Consider the following 26250-nt stretch of genomic DNA (forward strand, 5'->3'; position numbering starts at 1 on the left):
GACCTGGCTTCAGATGCGTCCTCCCTGCTGTCCTGGAGAGAGCTGGGTGGTACCGAGGGTCCAGGCTGCTTGCCAGTCGTACCTTGCTGGTGTGATGGCCATGACCCACCCCCCGATCTCCTGGGCCTCTTCCTGATGGTATTCTGGATCCTGGACTGGGTGACACTGACCACTGGGGACACCACCACACTGCGCATGCGCCGGATGGGGCCGTTGGCTGCTCCATCAGACTGGCGCCCACATCTGGCACTCTCCCCCGCCGAGCTGCTCTGCCAGCTGGAACCTCATTGACAAAGCCAGCCCCACCTTTCGTGATGAGCAGGCGGGGGCCGAAGACGTGATGAGGGAGTGGCCCTGCCTGGACGAGCTCCAGCGTCAATGGGGATTCCTCCCAGGCCACTCGCCTACAGTAGCAGGAGAGTGCTGTGTCAGTGAACCTGCCGGGTCCACAAAGGGGCTCCTGTGTTGGTGCAAAGCTCTGGCGGACACTGTAGGGCTAAAGCGCTCTGGAGGCCGAGACCTCCGAGCGTGCAGTGAAGGCAGGTCGTCCCTGAAGAAGTCCCCCCCCCCACCCCGAGCAAATAGGAGATCTGTTGCTGCAGCCATGAAATGCCCTGGGAGGCGGCGGCCACCCGGAGCTGTCCGAGGATGGTATCAAGATCCCCCATGTAGAAAGGCTGGCTAGCTGTCTAGCAGGCACTAAAGCAAAGGAGAATGCAGATTCTTGCTTGTTCCACGTTCCAAAGGGGTCTGCAGAAACCTACTCATCTGCCCCTTGCATCCCCCTACCTATAGCCCCACCTATCCTAATTTGACCAATCCCAGGAGCTGACCTCCCAATGATACCCAGGTAATTAACCCCTTACACTGACCTGTATCTCTGTCTCCCCTATTATAAGGCCCTGCGCTTGTTTCTTTTTTATTTGCTTCGGGCTTTTCTAACAACAAGAAGATCAGAAGAATAATTTCGTACAACGAACGTTCAGTCAATTATCTGATCATAAATTTAGTGCTTTTGACAGCTGATTCCAACTTTTCGGATGACAAAACCAAAAGGTACAGGCTAGAAAATCTTTATTGTAAGTGAACACAACATCCAATTTTCGTTTAACTAGTACCATTTTCGTCTGCAAAAATTATAAAAGCAAGACTACGCATGCTCACAAACGAAATAATATATTACAAAACAATTTAACACATTATATCACTTCCAAAGTTGTGTTCTGTCATACGAGAATTTTCGTAAGTTGAGTTAACTCTTCATTTTCAATATGAAACTAGCATTAAAAAAAAAAAACAGACTACATGCGGTCCCTGGGTTACAAACAAGATAGGGACTATAGGTTTTTTCTTAAGTCGAGTTTGTTTGTAAGTCGGAACAGGTACATTTTTTAAGTGTAGCTCCAGGCAAAAGAATAATTTTTAAGCTTGGGATAGCATAGGGAATCGTTAACACCCCTGTACCATTTGTTTTGCTGTCTGTACCCCTGTTCAGAAGATTTCACCTCACTTTCTGTCCCTATGACAACTGGATTTTGAAAATATTGGGTTGTTGTGGAAACAAGGATTGGTGATAAAGCACCAGTGGAGACACCTTTTTCCCGTGATAAATCTTACAGGTGTGAATTTCCCTTCCTAGGACTAGATTTCTCCTCACTTTCTGTTGTCTCTCTCTGTTCATAAGTAGGAGTTGTTTGTAGGTTGGATGTTTGTAACCCGGGGACCGCCTGTATTAGTTAAAGGATAATTTCATTGTGTTTATCAGGCTTAAGAGCTCTTTAATGTACATGAAAAGAAATAAACAGTGATCGACAAAAAAAAAAGAATGTTTAGCTATAAAATGGGCATTGGACGCACCAAGATACTACTTGTTAGGGAGCCATTTCCATCTGGTGACTGACTATTCACCTCTCAAATTAATGTCCCAGAAGAAATGAACAAATAGACAGATGAACCAGTGATTTTTAGGCTCTACTTGAATATTGAAAAAAACAGAGGGCGAAACCACCTTGTGCATTACCATAGATAATGTTTATTTAACCGCTTGCCGACCACCGCACGACGATTTACGTCGGCAGTCAGACCCTCACAGGCAAAGCGACGTAGGGCTACGTCGCTAGCCTGTGAGGGTCTAGGGAGTGAGCTCGCGCCGCCGGAGGCGCGCTCCTGCTCCAGCGCGGTCACGGACCCCCCCCCTGCTTGTGACTGGCGGACCCGATGTCCGCCGGTCACTCGCGATCAACCGTTAGAGCGGGAGAAAGGCAGGCGGCTAATGTAAACAAGCCGCCTGTCATTCTCCCCTGTGTATGGATAGTGATCATACGGTTCTACTATGTAGGACCGTTGATCACTGTTCATACACCTCAAGCCACAGCCAATCACAGTTAGAATCACGCCCCTAGGGACACACATAACCCCTCCCTCTCAAAAAAGGTTAACCCCTTCACTGCCAGTGTAATTTTACAGTAACAGTGCATATGTATAGCACTGATTACTGTATAAATGTCACTGGTAACCCCAAAAGTGTCAAAAATGTCAGTCAAGGGTCCGATCTGTCCGCCGCAAACAAAAAATCGCAGATCGCCGCCATTACGCATTTAAAAAAAAAAAAAACAACAAAAATGCCAAAAATCTTTCCCTTAGTTAGTAAACGCAATAACTTTTGCGCAAACCAATCAAAATACGCTTTTTGCGATTTTTTTTTTACCAAACATATGTAGCAGAAAACAAATTGGCCTAAAATGTTAAAAAATTTTGATTTTTACTTTTTTTTTTGGGAATTTCATATAAAAAAAATAGAAAAATATTGTTATTTTTGCAAAATTGAAGTTTTTTTTTTTGTTTATAGCGCAAAAAGTAAAAATCACACAGGTGATCAAATGAAACCAAAAGAAAGCTCTGTTTGTGGGGAAAAAGGACGTCAATTTTGTATGGGTACAGCGTCACACGACCGGGCAATTGTCCGTTAAAGTCACGCAGTGCCGAATCGCAAAATAGGCCCTGGTCAGGAAGGGGGTAAAATCTTCCGGGGCTTAAGTGGTTAATCCACATGGACAAATGGATACTCACATGTAAGAAAAAACATCAAGCAACACAGATCTGCTCCAGCTGGAACGCAATGCAGTATGTCCTGGGAACAAATGGTTAAACAGCCGATGCTTTTTGGGGGTCATGCCCCCTTCCTCAGTAAGAGTAAGGAGCATTCTTCCCACTGACTGTCACACTAATGTGTCATGACTCATGATGAGTTGTAGATTTGTAGATTTTTCATTTTTAGCAGGGGTTCCCCCGAGACCAGAAATTTATTTCAAGGGTTCCTCTGTGTTGAAAAGGTTGAGAAAGGCTGATCTATGGTAATGCACAAGGTGGTTGCGCCCTTCTGTGTGTTTTTTGCAGTTGGTTCCAAGGATTTTCCGGCCGGAGGAGGGCTGCACCCTTGATGGGCATTTTGGAAAGTAGTGTGATAGAAAAACACCTCTTGGTTTAACGCTAAAGAGTTTTTGGACGTTTGTTCTCTACATGATTATTCTTTCACAGCAAAACACAGACCAGGTACCAAGATGGGAAATACAGATGCCCTTTCCTGGGTTCATTCTGGCTGGGGGCTGGAATAAAGGGGTTGATATGCAGAGATGTATAGTAACTAAGTAGAACTACTTCACTACTGTACTTAAGTACTGAAAGGCGGTATCTGTACTTTCCTAGAGTAGAATTTTTCTCCTACTTCCACTTTTACTTCACTACATTTTTTCGATGATTTCAATACTTCTACTCCAATATTTTTTTTTTTGTGCTGCATAGTTAAACCTGCCAGAACAGTAGATGGCAGGTTTCATGAAGCTCAAAACATGTGTATTATCAGCGCATACGAAAATAAATGCTACTGTATGTATAAATAAAAGCTGCATTTGAAATAATAAAAAACAATATGATGTTCAAACTTTTGACTTCTTTCTTTAATAACTACATAACACAGTACTTGTACTTTTACTTTCAGTACTTGAGTAGCAATTTTTTTTTTAAAACTACTGGTACTTTTACTTTCAGTACTTGAGTAGCAATTTTTTTAAAAAAACTACTTGCAATACTTAAGTACAAAAAATGTTGAATACTTTAGTACTTCTACTCAAGTCACTTTTTGATTGAGCGCTTCCACTTCTACTCAAGTCACTTTTTGATCGAGCACTTGTACTTTTACTCAAGTATGGGTTTCGAGTACTTTATACAACTCTGTTGATATGTAGCAGAATGTCTGACAGGAAGCCTGGAAAAGTCCTGTTCAGGACTTACACATCTCGCAGACTCCTTTCTTACACTTTTCAAGACATCTGAGCCTTCGTCCACTTCGGGTTTTGCACCTCTCCCTTTTAGGCAATTTAAGCTCACCTGGAACACCCATCGTCAGTGCTTTTCAGCCTGGGGAAAAAAAAAAAGCGGTCATGCCTGGTGCAGTTAAAGGTTAGTAAAACATTAACACTGTGTGGAGGCTGACAAGCAGTAGATTAGCTAGTACTAGATGTGTAATGAAAGCTGAGCATGTGCTAGGTTTTGTTTGGCTGAAAGTTTATTTTTCTCTGAAGCCCTGTACATAGCGATAGTGCAGTGTGAGTTTTAGCGGGCATTTGTCTGGGTTGGTGAAGGAGGCCGGGGGTCTGACGCGAAAGTGTGCCTGCAAATTGCACCCATAAACTTGCGGCCATTTGCCAAGACCACTATTGGCTAGTTCCTGTGCCTAAAATGGTTTCTCAACCTGGGGAGCATTACATATCCCCCCCCCCCCCCCAACCCACAGAATGGATTGGTGTATAGTGGCTGAGGATGATATGTCAGACCAGGTTTAGAGTGCAATAATACAATTATGCGGGCCTCTTTTAAAAATAGGCCATTATTTTAAATGGGTTTTTCATCCTCTTTAGAGGCAGCACTGCATTATATTATCACATGCATGTTCTGCATGTGAAAATATAATGCACACAGCACACATCAATACCGCACATTGGTATGGAATGGGCCTATTGGAAACAATAGATTTCAGCTTGTCATTATGTTGGATCTGTATTAAGCAACGCATCCCAATGCACATGCTGTGAATGGACCCTGATGGTGACTGCTACTACATGTTATCTGTGTAGTGTGTGTTTGTAGAATTATGTTCAGTCAGTATGTTTAGTAACTGTTTTCTACACTTGGGTGAATAAAGTGATTGCAATTAGCAGCAGGCTTGAGCTGCAAAATAAAAACCCCTCATGTGTGGCTATAGTTTTATGCATGTTCAAGGGACTGCCAGCAAATTCTCTGTCAAGCAATTATGAGTTTACTAAAAATACAGTTTTTGTCTCGTTTTACGTATATGCAAATTGGATGCGTTTTTGAGCCGCATCCACTTCGCATGACACGTTATTTGAACCGGCTTACTATGGAGTGGGTACTCCTACATGCAGTGTGAATTTGTTATGAATTTGAGTCCTGTGCATCATATATAATTTTTTAAGTGTGGCGTCACCCCCCCCCCCCCCAAAACTTCAAAGCACACTGTAATCGGAGCATGCTGCCTGGCAGACCCCCCCCCCCCAAAGCATACCAGGTCACATGCACTCATAATTAAGGGAGGGGATGTGCTTTGGGGCAGGGGGCACAGTGAAACAATAAAATGGAATGCTTTTCAATATGGGGGGTTCCCCTTAGTCTGCCTGGAAAGCGATGCATCTGTGCTGTGTTGAATCTGCTGTAGCAAAACTGACATGTATAAAAGAGGAAAAAAAGACCTTTAAATTTCTGGCAATACAACAAAAAATTGTATGGGGGTCCCCCCTTGCATACCAGGCCCTCTGGGTATGGATTTCAAGGGGAACCCCATGCCATAAGGGGGGGAGAAAAGGCATGAGGTCTCCCCCAAAATCCATACCAGACTCTTATCCAAACACTCCAAGCTAGGAAAGGGGGGGGGGGGGAACTAGCTCTAACACACTCCCACACTCACAATCTCTCTCTGTCAGTAGATGGCACCAGAGAGGTTGATGTGAAAAATCATGTAAAAACCAAGGTAAGCAAAAAAGATAACCAAACCAGTGGTTTAGCTATAAAACCTGAAGTTCAGAAGGAATCCAGTATATATCCTATCCAGGGATCCATATACCAGTTTCCAGGCTGTTCCTCGCGGATGCAGGGATTCCATAACCAGTCTGTTAAAGAAAACAAAGGGTTGTCAGATTCAGTTCAGGTATGGTCTCTGTATTTGGATCCTTTGGTCATGCAAGGGGAGCAACCTGGGTTTGGGCCTGTGCGCTTCCCGTATTTCGGTTTCTTGAAGGATGGAGGTTTGGTAGGCGATGCCTTGGGATTAGGTGGGGCGCAGTGATTTCGATCCAGAATGCGGAATTCCTTATACCATTCTATCATATTCTCTGTTGATGGGGACAAGGGCCTCTTTCCCCACAGCCCTGGCTGGTGGTTTTGGAGGTCTGCGGATAGGGGGCTTATCAGAATCTGGAAGCCCTCTTTTAACAATGGAGGGCCCCCAGATCCTCCTGCCCCCCCCCCCCCCATATAAATGAGTAGGGGTACATTGTGCGTCCAGGGCTGATCCCTTGCATGTAGGATTACATGCAAGTGGCTGTAGACACTAGTATCCTGCCATTGCTTTCAATTGTGCTGCCTCCCGTGTGGCTAATCGTGGGTACCCTGCTTGGGTTCTTTTGCATCTAATCGATGTATCAACCTATTGCATCTAATCGATGTATCAACCTATTAGCAATTGTGTTTTTGTTTTTTTTGTTTTGTTTGTTTTTTTAATTACACATAAAAATAACCTGCAAAACATGGCCAGTTAGCCCCGGTTCACACTAGGGCGACCTGTGAGGCGACCTGGTCGCCTCACAGGTCGCCGCAGGTCGCCTCCCATAGGGAAGCTACGGACCCGTTCTAATAGGAGCGACACAAGTCGCTCCAACCTAGAAAAAGGGTCCGGAGCTTCTTTGGGGCGACCAGGAGGCGACCGCCATAGACTTCAATGTTATGAAGTCTGTGGCGGCCGCTCCGAGGTCGCGGTGTGAGCAGCTCTCGGAGGTCGCCCCTGAAAGTAGCGTCGCGCCAGTGTGAACCGGCGCTTAAACTTCCAGTGACTACCGTCATTGCATTACATTTCTTACTTGATGTAGAAATGGGCTTAAGGGGTAACGCCACTTTCGTGGGAGAAAAAATATATAGCGAATACAATTTCAATTACAATATGACTTTTGTTGCATGTTGGTAAAAAATGCCTCCCCCTCTACGACTGTTTTTCTGAAAATGCAATAAGGGCTACCTAGAAAGTGTTATGTACACAGAATGTGTAGAGAGCCCCCCCCCCAAAATTATTTTTTTTCTCAAGCTATTACCTGCTTGTGTGATTGGATCACTGATTTTTTTTTTTTTAATGCAGAAGACTGCATTAAGATGCAATTCAGATTTAAGGCATCCCTCTGCAACAAAAGTCTAATTTTTTGCTGAGATACTCCCAATAGGAACATGTCTAAAGGGATGCAGGCCCAACAGATTTCCTCATTAGTGCCCTGCAGGCGCACAGCTGATTGTTAGTTAGAACCTCTCCCATTAGACTCACTCAGCACAGGGGAACAAACCATGATTTCCTTGTAATGTACATAGATCACCCAGAGGGGAATGTGTGGCTCCCCCACCCCAACAAAAGTGGAGTTGTGCTTTAAAGCTTCTGCTGTTGCCTAACAACAAAATTCCTGTACAGTGGAAATATCCAGTAGCTTTGCAGTACCTTTCATACATATACTATACAAACCATACCACACTACAGTACAATTTTTAATAATAGTTTGCTATGGGGGGAATTCATGCACAATTTTTTCCTCCAAAAATATGTGCCTTATTTTGTTTCCCAAGGTGGTTATTCCTTTGTTTAAAAAAAAAAAAAAAAAAAAAAATTAAATGTACAAATAAAAGGATCACAAAACAGATTATTACATACACAACAAAATATCGTGATTGGGGTGCAAAACGTCTCTTAGATAAGAATATGATAGAATGGTATAAGGTATTCCGGATCGAATCACTGCGCCCCACCTAAACCCAAGGCATCACCTACCAAACCTCCATCCTTCAAGAAAAGGAAATACGGGAAGCGCACAGGCCCAAACCCAGGTCGCTCCCCTTGCATGACCAAAGGATCCAAATACAGAGACCATACCTGAACTGAATCTGACAACCCTTTGTTTTCTTTAACAGACTGGTTATGGAATCCCTGCATCCGCGAGGAACAGCCTGGATAGGAAATATCCTGGATTCCTTCTGAACTTCAGGTTTTATAGCTAAACCACTGGTTTTGTTATCCTTTTTTGCTTACCTTGGTTTTTACATGATTTTTCACATCAACCTCTCTGGTGCCATCTACTGACATAAAGCCAGATGACAACCCAGATTTTAAGTTTTAAAGAGGTTGTAAACCCCCTCTTGGAAGTTGTACCTATAGGTAAGCATTTAGGCTTACCTATAGGTACTGTAAATATCTTCTAAACTTGCACTGTTTTTAGGAGATATTTACTTTAAATGCAGCTGATTACATCATCGGCGCATGCGCTCTAAAGGAACGGCCACCCCTGCCATTCCTTCAGAGCCCTGTGCCGTGAGTGGCAGCTCCCGCGCACATGCGCAGGAGTGATGTAATTGCGCCTCCGGCCAATCAGATGGCCGGAGGATAGAAAGCAGGACAGCCAAACATGGGCATCCGCAGAACTTTTTTGGGGGGGGGGCATCATTTTAAGGTCACCCGTGCCCCGCCCCTTTTTGACAATATCATGAAGGGGAGGGGCTTGGTTATGATCACATAAAGCGCAGGCAATGTACTCCTCCTGCTGCCTCTGGTCTGGTGAATAACCCACCAATATCCCATTCACTAGGATTAATATCCTTCCCTTCAAATCAACATGTTGTGAGTTAGTGAGTTACTGCCCCTGACTGTGTCGTATTTTGCCATTAGTTCTACATCTGACAATCACTTACTCTTCACCGCCGCTGCTCACGTGTGTCCCGACTCCTGCTGCCTCTCTCCTCCAGGCTCCTCTCCTCCACAGGCCACAGCTTCACCACTCTTGACTGACGTCAGCAGGGAATCCTCGGCCCGGCATGGGGCACACAGTAGGGCAAACAGTAGGGCATATCACAAGGCACACAGTAGGTCATGGGACACATCGCAGGGCACACCATATGGCACATCATGGAGCACACATCAGGGCATAAGGGCACACAGCAGGGAAATGGAGACACACAGCAGGGCAATGGGGGCTTACAGCAGGAAATGGGGGCACACATTACGGCATGGGGGGCTTGCATCAGGGCAATGGGGACACACAGCATGGCAATGGGGCAATATCAGAGCATGGGGGCACACAGCTGGGCACATAGCAGGTAGCTGGGCTGATAGAGGGACACAGGTCAAACAGCAGGGAATGGGGGCACACATTAGAGCATGGGGCAGACAGCAGGGCATGGGGGCACACAGAGCATGGGGCAGACAGCAGGGCATGGGGGCACACAGGGTGATGGAGACACACAGCAGGGCACTTAGCAGGTCACTGGGCAGATAGAGGGACACGGGATACAGGGCACACAGCAGCATACAGGCAGGCTGCGCTTTCCTCCATGCAGAGTAACGCGGGAAGCAGCTTTCATTAAACCTCTCATGCAGCGCTCCTCTCCACCGCACCCTCCTCTCTTCTTGTTCCTCCGAGATGATGACCAATACAAGCACCTGGGGTGGATGGGAGGGAAAGAGGGGCTGGGGGGAGGAGCTCATCAGGAGAGGTCTATTTACACTTCAGTCTCTTAGCAGGGAGCAGGGACCCAATCTACCCGTCATCTAGCTGTGATTGACAGGTAGATCGAAGTGACTGGTCAGTCCGCCCCTGGGGGAGAGAGAGAGAGAGAGGAGGGAGCTTGGCGGTGATTAGTGCACCGGCCTCAGCACAGGCAGAAACACTGAGTGGATTAAAATGGGTATAAGGAAGGAAGCTGACACTCCGGGGGGGGGGGGGGGTAAAAGCCCCCCCCCTTCCGGACGCCCATGCAGCCAAACATGTTGGCCATCCTGTCACTGTGTGGGTGGCACTGTGGGGGCCTTTGTTCTAAGGTAAGCCTTTCATAATGAGCTAGTATGTGATGCATACTAGCTCATTATGCCTTTGTCTTACAGGTTTTTTTTTTTTTTTTGTTTTTTGGGCAGGGTTTACTTGCCTCTTTAATGTGGTTTAAGTTTTCAAAGACAGTTTCTGCGCTGAGGCTTGTCATCTCGGGGATACAGGTAAAGGATGATGACCTGGCACCTTGAAATTCAACGAAATTATGTTTTGACACACCATACCGAAGGTTTACTCTTTTGGACAGTTGTCTCGTACCTCTGGTCAGGTAAAATGCATCTGACACCCACCTATTTGCCACTTTAACTACCGGAGTCTGATATAACAGCTAGATCCACCTGGTGAATTTGCGACCAAAGCCATAGCACTACTCAAACGAATCTAACACTATAATGGTGGCACTTGACACAGCCAAAGAGTCAGTGTTCTTATGCATGTGTAGGGGGTCAGCCCCTTGAATGACTAAACTCCATTACACTGTACTTCTATTGAGAAATTCCCGCAGACTGTCATGCATCTTTCAGCCACCAGATGTCACTGTTGTTAATGAGAATAAGCCACAGTTGTTGGTGTTTTTTTAAGTGAAGGGATCTTTTCTGGAAAGGAGGAGGAAACAGGAAGTTCCTGGGACGGTGTGGTGTTCGTCTCTATGGCTGTGCTGAGCTGAGGAAAGGTACTGCATGCTGTGGCCTTGAGGGCATATAGACTGTATAATCCAGGGACAGAGCAACAGGATCTTGCCAGAGGAGACAGAGCTGAACTGTGGTAGGACGGACTGCAGCTGAGAACCATAGAGAGGAGAGAACATCCCAGAGCACCTCAAGCAAGTTACAGAGCAAGGGGCCAGACTGCAGTGACATCCACGTGACAGAACAAGATAAACAACCTGCAAAGAAACCCAGACCAGTGCATAAGAGACTGCAGCTACAGACAGCAAGGGACAGATCCAGAGACCTGACTGCATCCACCATCAGAGACTGAGATAAAGCAGCTGTACCTACAGAACTGTGAGTGTGCACCGGTGCTAACCTGTGGCAGGGCATAGAGCAGGTTTCTGTAGACAGAGCGTTGCAGCAACGTGTCCCGGTTAGCGGGAATCGGATAGGATCATATAGCAGAGTAGCCTGTATTTCTGTGTGTGCGGTGGCGGGAGCGCCATTTTAAGTATCACGTTGCAGTTAACTTTGCTGTAAACCTATGTAATCTGTTATTACTGTTAACATCATTCTCCGGCCGGTATCTGCTTCAGCCTCTCTGTCTGCTGTACTGTACTTGAATTCTGCATTGCGGTCCCCTACTCCTCTGACCGCTACAAGTGGCGCTGTGAGCAGGATACGGTTACAGAGATGGAGGCGGCTGAAGGAAATGTGCATGATGCTAATGTGAGTACCTCAGGCAATGGTGGAACCCCCTACAAGGGCCCTCCCTATGGGCATGCTGTTTAACTTGCTGCCAAAATTTGATGGCAAGAACATGTCACTGTCAGACTGGGTGACAAGATTACAGAGCGCTGCAAGAATTTACAATGTCAGCCCAGAGTTACAGGTAGAAATTCCTTTGGCTGCCCTGGAGGGTGAGGCCCGAAAGAATGTGTTTCTACAATCGGAAGCCACATGCAGCTAGTGTGGGCCACCTCCGGGCGAAATTCTTCTACCGGGTTCAGCAAGAAAATGAAGGGGTCTCACAATATGCGATGGCTCTACAAGAAGTATTGGCTGAGGTACAGAAAAAGGAGGCAGACGGAGTATCTGGCATGGGATCTGCCGACCGAATATTGCGGGAACAGTTTATTCTGGGACTCTTCAGTTCTCCCCTGAGACAGGTTCTGTGGGAGCGAGTCAGGGTGGACCCTACTCTGAACTTTCGGCAAATATTGGCGGAGGCTGTGGCATGCAGTAAAGAAGAAAGTTATGCCTCCAGAGTGATACGGACCCAGACCGCCACACCCTTTGGGGTTGTAGGGAAGGAAGAGGTCCTAGTTAAAGTGGTACAAGACCTGCAAATCTCCCTGAGTGCTATGCACGAAAAATTGACACAAATGGAAAGGCGAAAGGAGTCGAGCTATTCCCCTGGGGCTGCCTATCCAGCCCAACAACCGCCCTATCAGATTGCCCCACTAGTTCCTACACCACAGCATCCTTACCCGAGTTCACTGTCACACCAAGTTCCTCAATATCTTCCAACAAGGCCAGCCAGGGCGCCTCCCGCACGCAGGCGGAGAGACTATCGTCCAGGGACACAGTGCTGGCGGTGCGGAGAAGGACACTTCGCCAGAGAGTGTCAGAGTGATCTATCTAGACGCTCAGAGCCGGCGTTAAGCTATCGGCCCCCGCAGTAGTGGGGCGTACTGCAGCGGAGGTGGAGAGTCAAGACACCCAGCACAGCTCTGAACACCTGGTCGCAGGGTGCCCCGTCATGCAAGCTGAATTTGAAGGAATCCCAGTCAACTGCTTAGTAGATACCGGATCACAGGTGACGACCATGCCTGAGTCATACTTCAATCGTTACTTCCAAGCACTGGCTAAGCCAGAACGAGAGACATTGGTCCGAGTTACAGCTGTGAACCATCAGCAAATTCCGGTCACAGGAGTCGTGTGGATGAACGTACGGCTGTGTGGACAGGAAGTGGGAAGAGAAGGCATTCTGCTGGTCCCCGAGACGTTCAAGGAAGATGTACCGGTTATAATGGGCATGAATATTCTACGAGAGTTGGATCAGATCATGTTCACTAAACGGGGACCTGGCTATTGGAAGCAAGCCAACCCACGCAAAAAGCTTTCCAACGGTTGATCCGGTTCTGTGGGACACAGAAGAGTGTCCCAGTACACCAGTCCGTGGGAACTATCCGAGTGCCGGGAAAGGCTACCCTCGGTCTTCCTCCTGGTCGGGAGACTATACTGACACTGCCTGTGGGAACCTTTCGCAACCTTGAAGGTATGGAGGTGATCATCAAACCAGGGGGTCTAGGAGAACTAGGTCAGGATGCCCTAGTGGCCCGGACACTGGCAGTGGTCCAGAATGGACAAGTACCCATAAGAGCTGTGAATGTGGGACATCTGGATGTCGCTTTGGCGCCTGGAGTAGAACTGGCCCGTGTGTACTTACATCGGGCAGAAGTGCTAAGTCGGGAAGAAGTGACTCTAGCTCCAATAGGCAATGCTGCATGGACACTGGCAGTTACTGCCAGACCCGAAGAGGCTCTGACCCCAGAATGGAATGGGAGAACCATTGTGGACCAAATGGAGATAGATGTGAAGAATCTCGGTCCACACCGTTTGCGGGCGTTTGCCCGCCATGCCGATGACTTTGGCTGCACAGATGCTATCACACATGAGATACCGACCGGGGACGCTGCCCCAATCCGGGAGAGATATCGACAGATTCCACCCAAGTTGTACCAGGAAGTGAAGACATTGTTAAAACGGATGATAGATTCAGGAGTGGTACGAGGTAGTCAAAGTCCTTGGGCAGCCCCAGTGGTGCTTGTCAAGAAGGGCGGCACTATTCGATTTTGTGTGGATTATCAGCGGTTGAATGCATGCACCACACGAGACTCATACCCTCTGCAACGCATCGAGGAGTCCCTGACAGCCCTAGGGCGGGCTAAATACTTCTCCACCCTGGATCTAGCAAGCGGGTACTGGCAATTACCGGTGGCCGAGAAGGACCGGGCCAAGACTGCCTTCATACTCCCCATGGGATTATTCGAATTTAACAGAATGCCATTCGGGCTATCCAATGCCCCGAGCACCTTCCATCGGCTGAAGTGTCTAGGAGACCTGAATTTTGAAGCAACCTTGATATACTTGGAAGATATCATTGTATACTCCGCTACTTTTCAAGAACACCTAGACCGACTAGGACAGGTACTCAAGCGGTTGCAATCCCATGGCCTGAAGATAAAGCCAAAGAAGTGTCATCTCTTCAAGAGGAAGATGGAGTACCTAGGAGACAAAATGGCTGCAATACAACATTGGCCAGCGCCCCGAACACTGTGGGAGTTGAAGGCTTTCCTCGGTCTGACTGGATATTACCGGCGATTCATCAGACTACGCAAAGATAGCGGGCCCTCTGAATGAGCTGCAGAGAGGAACAGTTGGGAGGCCCAAGGGTCAAAGTGTCCCCTGGGGACAGAAGCAGGAAGAGGCCTTCCAGGCCCTGAAAGAAACCTTGACATCGGCCCCCATCTTGGCTTATGCTGACTTTGACAAACCATTCCTCTTATCGACTGATGGCAGCCTCTATGGACTTGGGGCACTACTGTCACAGGTACAAGGACGTGAAAGAGATCGCTTATGCCAGTCGGTCGTTGCGGGATACAGAGCGAAACCCTCATAACTATAGTTCCTTACGGCTGGAGCTCCTTGCCCTGGTGTAGGCCATGACAGAAAAATTTGCGGGCTACCTGACAGGGGCTAAGATCTTTGTACAGACCGATAACAACCCCCTGGCCCATCTGGATACTGCCAAGCTGGGAGCCCTGGAGCAGCGTTGGGCAGCTCGCCTTGCCAAGTATGACTTCTCGATCCGCTACCGCTCTCCTACAGAGAACACCGATGCCGATGGTCTGTCGAGGGTTACTTTTGAGACTCCAGTAGGGGATCTGGATGAACAAAAAGAAGAGGATGAAACTCCAGACTTCCGCAGGTTCACACCTCCAGCAGTTGCAGCACAGACAAGTGGGGAGGCCCGAGTGCTACCCAAGGCATTAGGAAAAACCAATGAAGAATGGGGCCGAATACAGGATGAAGATGTCGGACTGCGGCAGATGAAAGGTTGGGTGTCCCAGCGAAGAAAACCTGACAGAGAAGAAAGGACTGAGCTTGATGCCAAGATGAAGTCCATTCTACACCAATGGGATAGACTGGAAGTTCATGGAGCTGTTTTGTACCGCAAGTGGCAGCAGCCTGCTGATATAGAGGCAAGGTGGCAGGTAGTAATACCCAGAAGCATGGCACGAGAGGTAGCCAAGGAGGCTCATGAATTTGGAGCTCACTTCGGGTCAGTTAAGACCTTCCAGTGGCTGCAACGCTATGTATATCGTCCACGACTGGAGGCCATGGTTGAGAAGTCTGCCGGCAGTGTCGAATGTGTGAACTCACCAAAAGCACCGAACAGAGGGCACCCATGCAGTCCATACAGACCAAAGAGCCACTGGAAGTATTGATGATAGATTATCTTCTCGTGGGACAATCCGCCAGAGGTCCACAATACTGCCTGGTCATGATTGACCACTTCTCTAAATTTGCAGTGGTCATCCCAACTCGACACCAGACGGCTGAGTCTGCAGCTCGGGCCATGTGTCAAGATTTCATCCGAGTCTACGGGTGTCCGAAGCGGATCCATTCAGATCAAGGAGCGTGCTTTCAAGGGAAAGTGATGGAGGAGCTACATCGACTGTATGGCATTGAAAAATCCAGGACAACTCCCATATCATTCCCAAGGGAATGGGGCCTGCGAGCGCTTCAACCGGACCCTGCTTCAGATGTTGAGGACATTAGAGGAAGACAAAAGGATGCACTGGCCAGACTACCTCCATGAATTAGTCTGGGCTTACAATAATCGGGTTCACAACACAACCGGGTATACTCCGTACATGCTATTGTTCAGCAGAGCTGGCCGGGAAATTGTTGAACTGAATTTAAAACAACCACGGGACTTGATAGAACGATCGACCACCTCATGGGTGAAAGAACACCGTCAGCGGCTCCAGACCATCCGCCGGTTAGCAGGCCAGCGTTTGCAAGAGAGAACTCGTACTCACCGTCCTCCCCTCCAGGAGGTTCCGCTGCAACCTGGAGACCGGGTACTGGTGCGGGAGAAACGTCCCAGAGGCAAGTTGAGTGAGCGTTGGGAGGTACAACATTACAAAGTGATCAGGAGAGTGTACCCCAATGGCCCGGTCTACGAAGTACGGGTGGAAAATGAGGAGTTTGCCTCAAGGATCCTACATAGGAATATGTTACGGCCATGTCGGTCTGAAGATCCCAAACCTGCTGAAGAGACCCTTCCTGTCCCGTCCTCCAGAACTCATTATCTCCAATGAAAACAATGATGAAGACTGGTGGATTGTTCCTGACACTACGGAAGGTCCCCAGGCCACAGGGGATGAAGCTTATGCTACAGAACCACCACCGGCTCGAAATGAGGAGGAACCCAGGTTGGCAGCTCCCAATGAGGAAAGTCAGTCCCTTACAGATAGTCAAGACCTCCGGAGATCCAATAGGTCTACTGCAGGGGTTCCACCAAACCAGTACAATGCTGATCAGTTTGTTTTGGTCCACCTGTATGTGTTGGACAATGTTGTGCTGCTGTTAGAGATTGTAATAATCACTTTCTTCCCCATGGACTATATAGGATGGCCGAGGACGACCATCGTTAAGTGGGGAGGCATGTAGGGGGTCAGCCCCTTGAATGACTAAACTCCATTACACTGTACTTCTATTGAGAAATTCCCACAGACTGTCATGCATCTTTCAGCCACCAGATGTCACTGTTGTTAATGAGAATAAGCCACAGTTGTTGGTGTTTTTTTAAGTGAAGGGATCTTTTCTGGAAAGGAGGAGGAAACCGGAAGTTCCTGGGACGGTGTGGTGTTCGTTTCTATGGCTGTGCTGAGCTGAGGAAAGGTACTGCATGCTGTGGCCTTGAGAGGGCATATAGACTGTATAATCCAGGGACAGAGCAACAGGATCTTGCCAGAGGAGACAGAGCTGAACTGTGGTACTACGGACTGCAGCTGAGAACCAGAGAAAGAGGAGAGAACATCCCAGAGCACCTCAAGCAAGTTACAGAGCAAGGGGCCAGACTGCAGTGACATCCACGTGACAGAACAAGATAAACAACCTGCAAAGAAACCCAGACCAGTGCATAAGAGACTGCAGCTACAGACAGCAAGGAACAGATCCAGAGACCTGACTGCATCCACCATCACAGAGACTGAGATAAAGCAGCTGTACCTACAGAACTGTGAGTGTGCACTGGTGCTAACCTGTGTCGGGGCATAGAGCAGGTTTCTGTAGACAGAGCGTTGCAGCAACGTGTCCCGGTTAGCGGGAATCAGATAGGATCATATAGCAGAGTAGCCTGTATTTCTGTGTGTGCGGTGGCGGGAGCGCCATTTTAAGTATCACGTTGCAGTTAACTTTGCTGTAAACCTATGTAATCTGTTATTACTGTTATCATTCTCCGGCCATTATACTGTTGGTTAATAAAGCCGGTATCTGCTTCAGCCTCTGTCTGCTGTACCGTACTTGAATTCTGCATTGCGGTCCCCTACTCCTCTGACCGCTACACATGGCCTGCAGATTAATGTCCAGTCTCCTGAGATTAAATGAGGTGTTGTGAGGATTACTTTTTGAGGTGTAGTGCAAAGTATTTTAACAATCTTAACATCTACTTGCAATATTAATATAGGGCAATATGATTCAGGCAGATCTGGATCTTTCCCTGGCTTAGGTATGAGAACTTTGAGCACCTCTCTCATAGAAGGGGGTAAAGTGAGCCAAATATATGCTAATAATTTTGGCATAAGTAGTTCACCAAATTGCGACTAAAATTTGATAGGCAATCCATCTGAACCAGGGGATTTGGATCTTGAGAAACTAGTAACTGCTTCAGCTATCTCTTCAGGAGAATGGTGCCTCTAGCATTTTCACTGTTATTTTTCATGAGCTGAGGAAATGTGACCCCCCCCCCCCCTCCAAGAATACATTCATGAGCTCCAAATCAGACTGTAGAAGTATTTAATGTTTTGAACAACTCTCAATAGCTATTACCTGCCTAGGTTCTGTTACTATTTCCCCTGAAGCGGTTCAAAGAGAACTACAGGGGGTCTGTCTTCACAATGTACCAGATTTGCAAGCAGCTTACCAGCTCTTTCTCTCCATATGCAAAGAGAAGTTTGTTTAGCCTTTTCATACTGCAGTTGATCTACAACTCTAGTCTGCATTTTAAGTGAAGGTGCCTTGAGCGGGAGAAGGGTTTATTACATATTGTCTTTCAGAATAGGATAGATCTGAGATCGCCTTATCCAAGGCAGTACTGGATGTAGCCTTTAATTAACCTGGGAAATAAAGGTAGATCTAACCTATAATTTGAAAGCATCCCAGACTGCGAAGCACAGTGATCATTTTTTGCAAAATATACTTTCCATTTACTCGCAAGGTCATCATCTTCCAGTAGTCCAGAAAAGCCAAAACTGGTTTAAAATGCCACATACAGGGTGGTCTATAGAGGGGGCTACTCAATGTCATCTGTTACTCAATGTCATCTGTTATGGACTATGATCTGAGAGAAGTCAAAGGCAGAAAGCTGTTTCCATCAGCCAGGGAAGAAGTGCTTGGTATAAGAGTAGCAAATCTATGCGGGACATAGTTATGAGTGGAGGAGAAGCACAAGTATGCATGAGACATGGGGTATGTGTCGACCAGGTCAAAACTGGCAAGAAGTCTAGAGAATCTAGTATTGGGCATAACAGGTTGTGGTGATAAATGTAAATGGGTTTTATCTAGGCTAGGATTTAGGGTAATCTTGAAATCGGCCAGCCATATGGCTTGTACCGTAGGATGAGCCATAAACTAGAACCCCTTTGAGTATTGGGGAGCAGAATGGTTGAGGCACAGAATACTAACCACAAAAAAGGCTCACCATAGATTGTAGCATATATTTAAAAAAAAAAAAAGTCCCTGGGGGGTCCAATACAGCCCTTACAGCTCAAAGTGTAAGGACTTGGCAATTGGGACTGAACTCCCCTAGAGGTGTAGGTAGATTGAAATGCCCAACCAATCCATTGACGTTTGAGTGTCAACTGCAATTGTTTCTACCAAAAATTGCAGATCTTTTTAACTTCTCTCTCATACTACGAACATCCCAGGTAAGAAGCTTTATAGTAGCCATACTGATACAGTTCTCTGCTATGGTCAGCTCACCAACCCCCATGGACAAGTATACTTTACATATCCTACGAAAATAACATCTTGAAAGCAAGAGTAATAGGTCATGTACTAGATTAGAGGAACCAAGTAGTAAACACTGCCCGCACCAGGCAACAAAGTACCTTGTAAAAAAAAAAAAAAAAAAAAACCCCTATAAACCCTCTTCATGCCCTGCACCCACCCCACCTGATGTGGGCATATACCCTAAACAAGTTGACTTCAGAAGTTATCCATTTTAAAAAACAGTTCATGGGTAGTTGCTGGGAAGAAATCCGAATGAGTAGCTCTTTAAGAATGGTATTATCATTGTATGCACAACCGGTGGCTTGCATACAGTGCCCAGCTAAAACCCCTGCTGTTAGGTGGGGTGGAACTTCGCTGTATGGTCTTGCACATTGTAGGACTGTCTTCTATGAGCTACAGGTAGCAGAGAAGTGAAGTTAGGCAGAATAACTTTTCTGCTTGAGCCCTCTAGGGGCTAATGGTAGGGGAAAATATGAAGTAACAGTGATGCATAACCAAATGATCTAGACCCTCAAAAGGGCAGATTGGATATAGGGGCAAGTCTTTGTGCCTGTATTTAAAAGTTATTGAGGGGCAGAGCGTTTGCTCACAGTAAAGAGGACCCCCTCATCCAGTTGATCATTAACGGGTCAAGATTTAGTCTGAGGCCTGTCTTGGCAATGAATACAGTTAAGGCACAGACAAATCAGAAGTCTGGGGAAGTATAAGCAATAAAGTGAAGTTATTCTTTAAACAGTTCGTTGTGAGGATTAAATCTGGTTATGACTCGTTTTTGTTAATTATCATTGGATTATAATAAAACAAGTCCTGATTTTGCTGCTTGGGTTATAGATGGGCATGCCTAAATGTAACTAGATATTTAGATGTGTTTAAGTGTGCGGTTATGCTTTGATAACTAATTTGATACAAGGTTTCAGTAGACTTAAGTAAAAAAAACATTTTTTCTCAAGAAGTCTTCCAGGACAGCCCATGAGACCTAGGGCTCCTCCTACCAGGACAGGAAACCCATTCCAATCAAATAAAAGGCGTCGCCCTAGTCCTCACCTTCAGTATTAGTGTTTCCTCTGGGCAGGGGGTAACATGTTCCTGGAACTGAAGCTCCTGATCTAATTGAACTGTCCTAAAAAGATCGGGATCTAAAGAATGCATCTTGTCCTACCCCAGCTGCGGTACCCTTACTTGCGGTAGAGGAAGGCTTTGGCATCGGCACCTCCCAGGTAAGCGATGGGGGATTTTCCCTTCCAGCATATACCTGTAGTGCTCTTTTTACCCTTCCCTCCCCCTTTTAGTTAAATTGGGTTGGTAGAAGAAGGCACTATTTCTTTACCCTGTACACAATGTGTTGATGGGTGAATTGGGGAGTCGGAACTAATTATGTGTTGTCTATTGTTATAGACCAAGGCTCAGGACAAGGTCCAGGTGCAGCCCCCCCCCCCCCAAAAAGAAATGTGCAGTTTGCGGGACCAAGCTGAGTTCCACTTGGAGCAAAACGGTGTGCCACACATGTATAGATACTCTTGTTAAAGATGACCCTACTGTATCCTCACAAAGGATGTTGACCTCAGTAAGGGATGAGCTAACCTAAATCAACTTTCAGCTCATTTAGGACCCTTATGGATGAGTTACAAACTCCAGTACAAGTCCCTGTACAATCCCAGGTCCCTACATCTGTGTCTAACCCAACACGAAGTGTGTATGAGGACACTAGGGAGCAATCAGTCCCCCCCCCCCATTCCTCATTTGGGGAGGAACCCAGGGAAAAAGGGGGGAAAAATAATTCTATAGAGGTTCCAGATTTAAATTCTCCCTTGATGATGTAGATGAACTACTTAAAGCAGTGTATGTCACACTGGAGATTGAGGAGGAGAAGGTGGAATTATTCAAGCATGATCTTATGTATGTAACTCCTAAGAAAAATGCTAGAGTTTTCCCTATTCACAGCTCCTTGCTAGATACAATCAAGCAGGAATGGGAAAATCCTGAAAGGAAACCATTTTTTTTTTCTAATCATTTAAAAAAGAGGTTTCCCTTTTGACCGCAAAGAACAATCATGAAATAAAATTCCAAAGCTAGATGCCCCTCTTGCCAAAATTTCAAAAGGTATAGATCTTGCATCATTTGAAGACATGGGTTCACTTAAAGACCCAATGGACAAATGGACAAAAGGACTGATGTCATGTTGCGCACAGCTTGGGAAGCCTCGGCAATGAGTCTAAAACTAGCTTTAGCATCTACCTGTATAGCCAGACATTTGGAGTTATGGCTTTCACAGATTCTATCCCACTTATTAGCTGGGACACCTAGGGATCAGATTGTTAAATCCTTCCCCTTGTTTCAGGCAGTAGGGTTCTTGGCTGATTCTTCCGCTGAGTCGGTTAGAATGACAGCCAGAACCTCAGCCCTAGTAAATTCAGCCAGGAGAGGTCTCTGGCTTAAGTCATGGTCTGGTGACTGTGTGTCCAAAACACACCTCTGTAGTCTCCCCTTCACAGGGGATCATCTCTTTTGCCCTGGACTGACAGAAGTTCTGGAATATACTGCTGACAAAAAGAAATAATTTCCAGAAAAGATTAAAAAAAAAAAAAAAACCCATATACTCGAAAGTTTTTTTTTTCAGAGCAGGGGCAAACGGCAAGGACCACAGGATGTGCAGACCGGGTACAAGAAACATTGGACCGGCCACAAAGGTAGGGGTAGGGGAAACATCCTGTTTCACCCTCCTCAGCACCCTGCCAAACCTCTGACTCCTTTCACAAAGTGGGTGGAAGATTGAGGGCCTTCCTCACACAGGGGAAGAAAATTACATCAAGCCCATTTATCCTGAACCTAATATCCACAGGGTACAGACTGGAGTTCAATTCCCAACCCTTAGAGAGGATATTAATTACCAGTCTGCCAAAGGATCCAGCCAAAGCAGTTGCGCTAAGTCTCCAGATTGGAAACTTAGTAGATCAGAAGGTTTTGATACCTGTTCCAAAGGAGGAACAGGGAAAAGGGATTTATTCCCACATTTTTGTGATAAGAAAACCCTCGGAGTTATCGACTGATTTTAAATCTCGATAAGATACAAGCATTTTCGCATGGAAACAATTTATTCCATAAGAAGCTTGCTGTATCCAAAATGTTTCATGGCAATACTGGACTTAAAGGATGCCTACTTCCACATCCCCATTCGCCTGGCTTATCAGAAGTTCCTAAGACTGGCAGTGAAACTAGGACCAGAGGTCAAACACTATCAATTTCGGGCACTGCCCTTCGGATTATCCTCAGCTCCCCGTATCTTCACCAAGGTCCTGGGGGAAGCTTTAGCTTCATTGAAACTGAAGTCCATTATGATCACCCCCTACCTGGACGATCTCCTGGTAGTGGCGGGTTCAGATCACAAACTAAAGGAGGACCTCAATATAGTTCAAGAGTTCCTTGGATCACTGGGATGGATGATCAACAAACAAATCTTACCTGACACCCTCCCAGAGTGACTATCTCTAATACGAGATCTTCTCTCTGGATCAAAGGATTTTTCTCCCAGAACTCAAAGTTTTAAAAATGTTTCACATAGTAGCTTTACAGACCAGCCAGTGGGTCTCACTCAGGGACATAGGCCTCATGACTTTGTTTACCAGCTGTCCCTTGGGCAAGGTACCAGCAACGTCCCCCCTCCAATGGTTCCTGTTAAAGAACTGGGACGGACTTCCAGATTCCTTGGAACTGAAGGTGAAAATTCCCACCAGGGTAAAAAGAACCCTATGGTGGAGATCACCTCTTCACCTTACAGAGGGACAAAACTGGGTTGTTCAAATATCTCAAAGAATAACCATAAATGCAAGCTCTTCCAGATGGGGGGGCCCATCTCCAAAACCAGTTGGCTCAGGGAGAATGGTCCCAACAGGAAGAAAAAACCTTGTCAAATCAGAAAGAGCTCATGGCAGTACAAAAAGCTTTAGAGGTCTTTCAGTTGAACATAAAGGGGAGTCCTCTGCAGTTTCTATCCGACAATATAGCTACAGTTGCGTACCTCAACAAACAGGGAGGTACACGGAGTCAAGGGTTACAGAGCATAGCCCAGAAAAATGTTCCCTGGGCGGAGCTGAACCTGGCATCCATTTCAGCTATTCATCTGAAGGGGACTCAGAATGTTTTAGCAGACCACCTCAGCCGCCACATGGTGTGTCGGGACAATTGGTCCCTCAATCCCAAGGACTTTGCAGATATTGTAGCCTAATGGGGCCTTCCAGAAGTGCACCTTTTTTGCAGCCCAAACAGCAAAACAAGAGTTTTTTTTTTTTTCCCCTGAATCAATGGGGGATCAGTCCTTGGGGTGGACGCCTTTGCGAACCCCTGGTCTTTCAATCTCTGCTATGCCTTCCCTTCAGTCAGGCTAATATCCGAAGTCCTCTGGAAATTTCTCTAAGGGGACACGAATCTGTTTCTGATAGCTCCCAAAAGGCCATGGTTTTCACACCTACAGGCCCTAACCTCCAAGCCTCCAATAATCTTGCCCTGGAGACAAGACCTGTTGACTCAGGGTCCGGGGACCCATCCACACATCAAATCCTTGAACCTAACAGCTTGGTATCTGAAGAGCAGATACTAAGTTCCCAGGGATTCTCAGACAAAGTAAGACCTTGATCAATTGTCGAAAACCTGTCACAAGAGCTATATACTCCAAAGTATGGAAAAGGTTTCACTCTTGGATGGCTGAAAAACACAGGCCATCTCCAGACGTACCATCTATTTTGCAATTTTTCCAAGAGGGCATCGATAAGGGCTTCTCTTAGTACCTTGAAAGTGCAGGCTGCTGCCATTAGCATTTTTCTTCAGTACTCTCTTCGGGGAAAATCCCATTCTATAACTAGATTCTTCAAGGCTATTGCCCAGGCTAGGCCTCCAGTGGTCAGAACATGTCCAACTTGGAACCTATCTCTGGTCCTTCAGGCTTTGGTAACGGTCCCTTTCGAAACCTTGAAGGACTTAAGAGAAAAACGGCTCACTTTGAAAACTTCATTTAAGTTGCAGTGACGTCAGCTCGAAGAGTTCGTGAACTGCAGGCCCTCTCAGAGAGCCCTTTCTTATGATTTTTTTGAAGACAGAATAGTGTTAAAAACCGATCCAGGGTTTTTACCTAAGGTAGCTACTTCCTTCCATAGAGCACTGGATATTGTACTACCTACCTTTTGTAGTTCTCCAAATGAAAACGAGAAGAATTTTTAGTTTTTTTGGATGTCAGAAGAACTCTTCTGACCTACCTGGAGGTGACTAAAACCTTTAGGAAGTGTGATACCAGATTTGTCCTGTTCTCTGGTACACATAGGGGGGTGAAAGCTTCAAAAGCCACCATAGCCAAGTGGATAAAACAGACTATTACAGAAGCCTATTTAGCAAAGAATGTGGTTCCACCAAGTATCAACGCACATTCAACAAGGGCCTTGTCCACGTCTTGGGCCGAAAGGGCTGGTTCCTCACCAGAGCAAATCTGTAAGGCAGCTACCTGGTCTAACTTTTCAACCTCCTCTCTTCTCAGGAACAGGCATTTGGTCGAAAGGTGCTCCAGGCAGTAGTCCCTCCCTAGACTGGTAAGTTTCTGGCTCATCGTCTCATGGGCTGTCCTGGAAGACGACTTGAGAAAAGCGGACTCATCGTTAACTCCTTTTCGAGTAGTCTTCCAGGACAGCCAGATTCCCACCCGGTGTTGTCTTGGTGTGTGTGTGTATGTGTGTGTATGTGTATATATGTGTGTGTGTGTATGTGTGTGTATGTATATATGTGTGTGTGTGTGTGTGTGTGTGTGTGTGTGTGTGTGTGTGTGTGTATGTGTATATATATATGTATGTATGTATGTATATATATATATATATATATTACAGGATGCCCTACGGTTTTTGAGAATACTGAAGGTGAGGACTAGGGCAACGCCTTTTTATGTGATTTGTATGTGTTTCCTGTCCTGGTAGGAGGAGCCCTAGGTCTCATGGGCTGTCCTGGAAGACTACTAGAAAAGGAGTTACCGGTAAGTCTAACTCCGCTTTTTTGTGTTATCATTTTTCTGTTGGGGGTCACATGATAGTCCTTGGACCTGTGTAAGCACTGACATTGATTAAACTGACTTTGGCAAAATGAAAGGCTTATTTAACCCCCCCCCCCCCCCCCAACTAACAATTTTACAATGTGTAGACTTGTTTGAAACTTCTGGGCACATCCTGTTATACAAAGGGTGCATGAAATAACGAAATAACGTTCTAATTCTTCAGGTATGTTTAGATCCTAACTGCACCAGAATCTTCAAAACTAAGAACAAAACACATTCACAGCTTTCTGGTTGCGCTTCTGGCATGCCTCTTCCTATTTCCCAGTGAGGGCCCCCCCATTATATCTGGAGGCCGACAGAAAAGTTAGGGGAAGAATGGCAAAACAATGTACCCTGGAATTCCTGGCAGCTAATTTGTAACCTGGGTTTTTGGATGCCAGAGTGCAGTGAAGATAATCTAATGCTATAAAGTTTATCAGATGTTTTCATTTTTTTTTTAGTCTTACAGGTTTTAAACCTGGACCTTCAGCGAAGCGCTAATGCTATTGCACATAGGACCAATAAGTTCATGACTGAAAAGCTTGTTGTAAGGAGAGGTGAGCCATTCACCATTAAAGTCATGTTCAACAGGACCGTGCAACCTGAAGACAACCTGAAATGGTGGACTCAGACAGGTAATGTGTTTGATAGTATTCAATGTTTAAAAAAAAAAAAAAAAAATAACTTTATAATTCTGACAGAGGATGTAAACATCCCTTGTGACAGCAATAGCCAGTGATGGGTACGCTTTATGAAGGGATCAGGGGTCTAAAAGACCCTAGACCCCTCCACTTCACTTCCATGTATTCAAAATGCTGAAAACTGCATTTTAATACTGTCACTTTTTAAATTCGGCGCCTTTAGCAGCCGAGTAACCGGGACGTGACATCATGGACACCACCTCCGGGTTACGCCATCGGAGACCTGATCTAAGCCGCATCCGGCTTTGATCGGGGCACCGGCTGGTTGCTTGAGTCTCCCGGTGGGACGGGAGATCCAGGCAGAGCCGCGGGAGGGGGGGGGGGGGCGTCCCCTCCCACTCGCTTGGGTAACGATCGAGCGGCTCCCAAGCCGCATCGGTTGT

At 46.4% G+C, this 26250-nt stretch overlaps 1 protein-coding gene across 1 annotated transcript in view; it reads left to right on the forward strand.

Moving 5' to 3' along the window:
• The window catches only part of LOC309567355 (uncharacterized protein), a gene marked incomplete at its 3' end in the record, with an annotated part of 126964 nt that overhangs the window by 58375 nt on the left and 42339 nt on the right, over positions 1–26250 (forward strand). Inside the window, exons 14-15 of the mRNA XM_082272770.1 lie at positions 23476–23719; positions 25636–25801. Of these exons, the coding sequence (XP_082128896.1) occupies positions 23476–23719; positions 25636–25801 (410 nt within the window). The remainder of the gene's footprint in view (positions 1–23475; positions 23720–25635; positions 25802–26250) is intronic.

This window comes from Pelophylax lessonae (genome assembly GCF_965119305.1).
Source record: "Pelophylax lessonae genome assembly, chromosome: 11".
In the NCBI taxonomy this organism is placed as follows: Eukaryota; Metazoa; Chordata; class Amphibia; order Anura; family Ranidae; genus Pelophylax; species Pelophylax lessonae.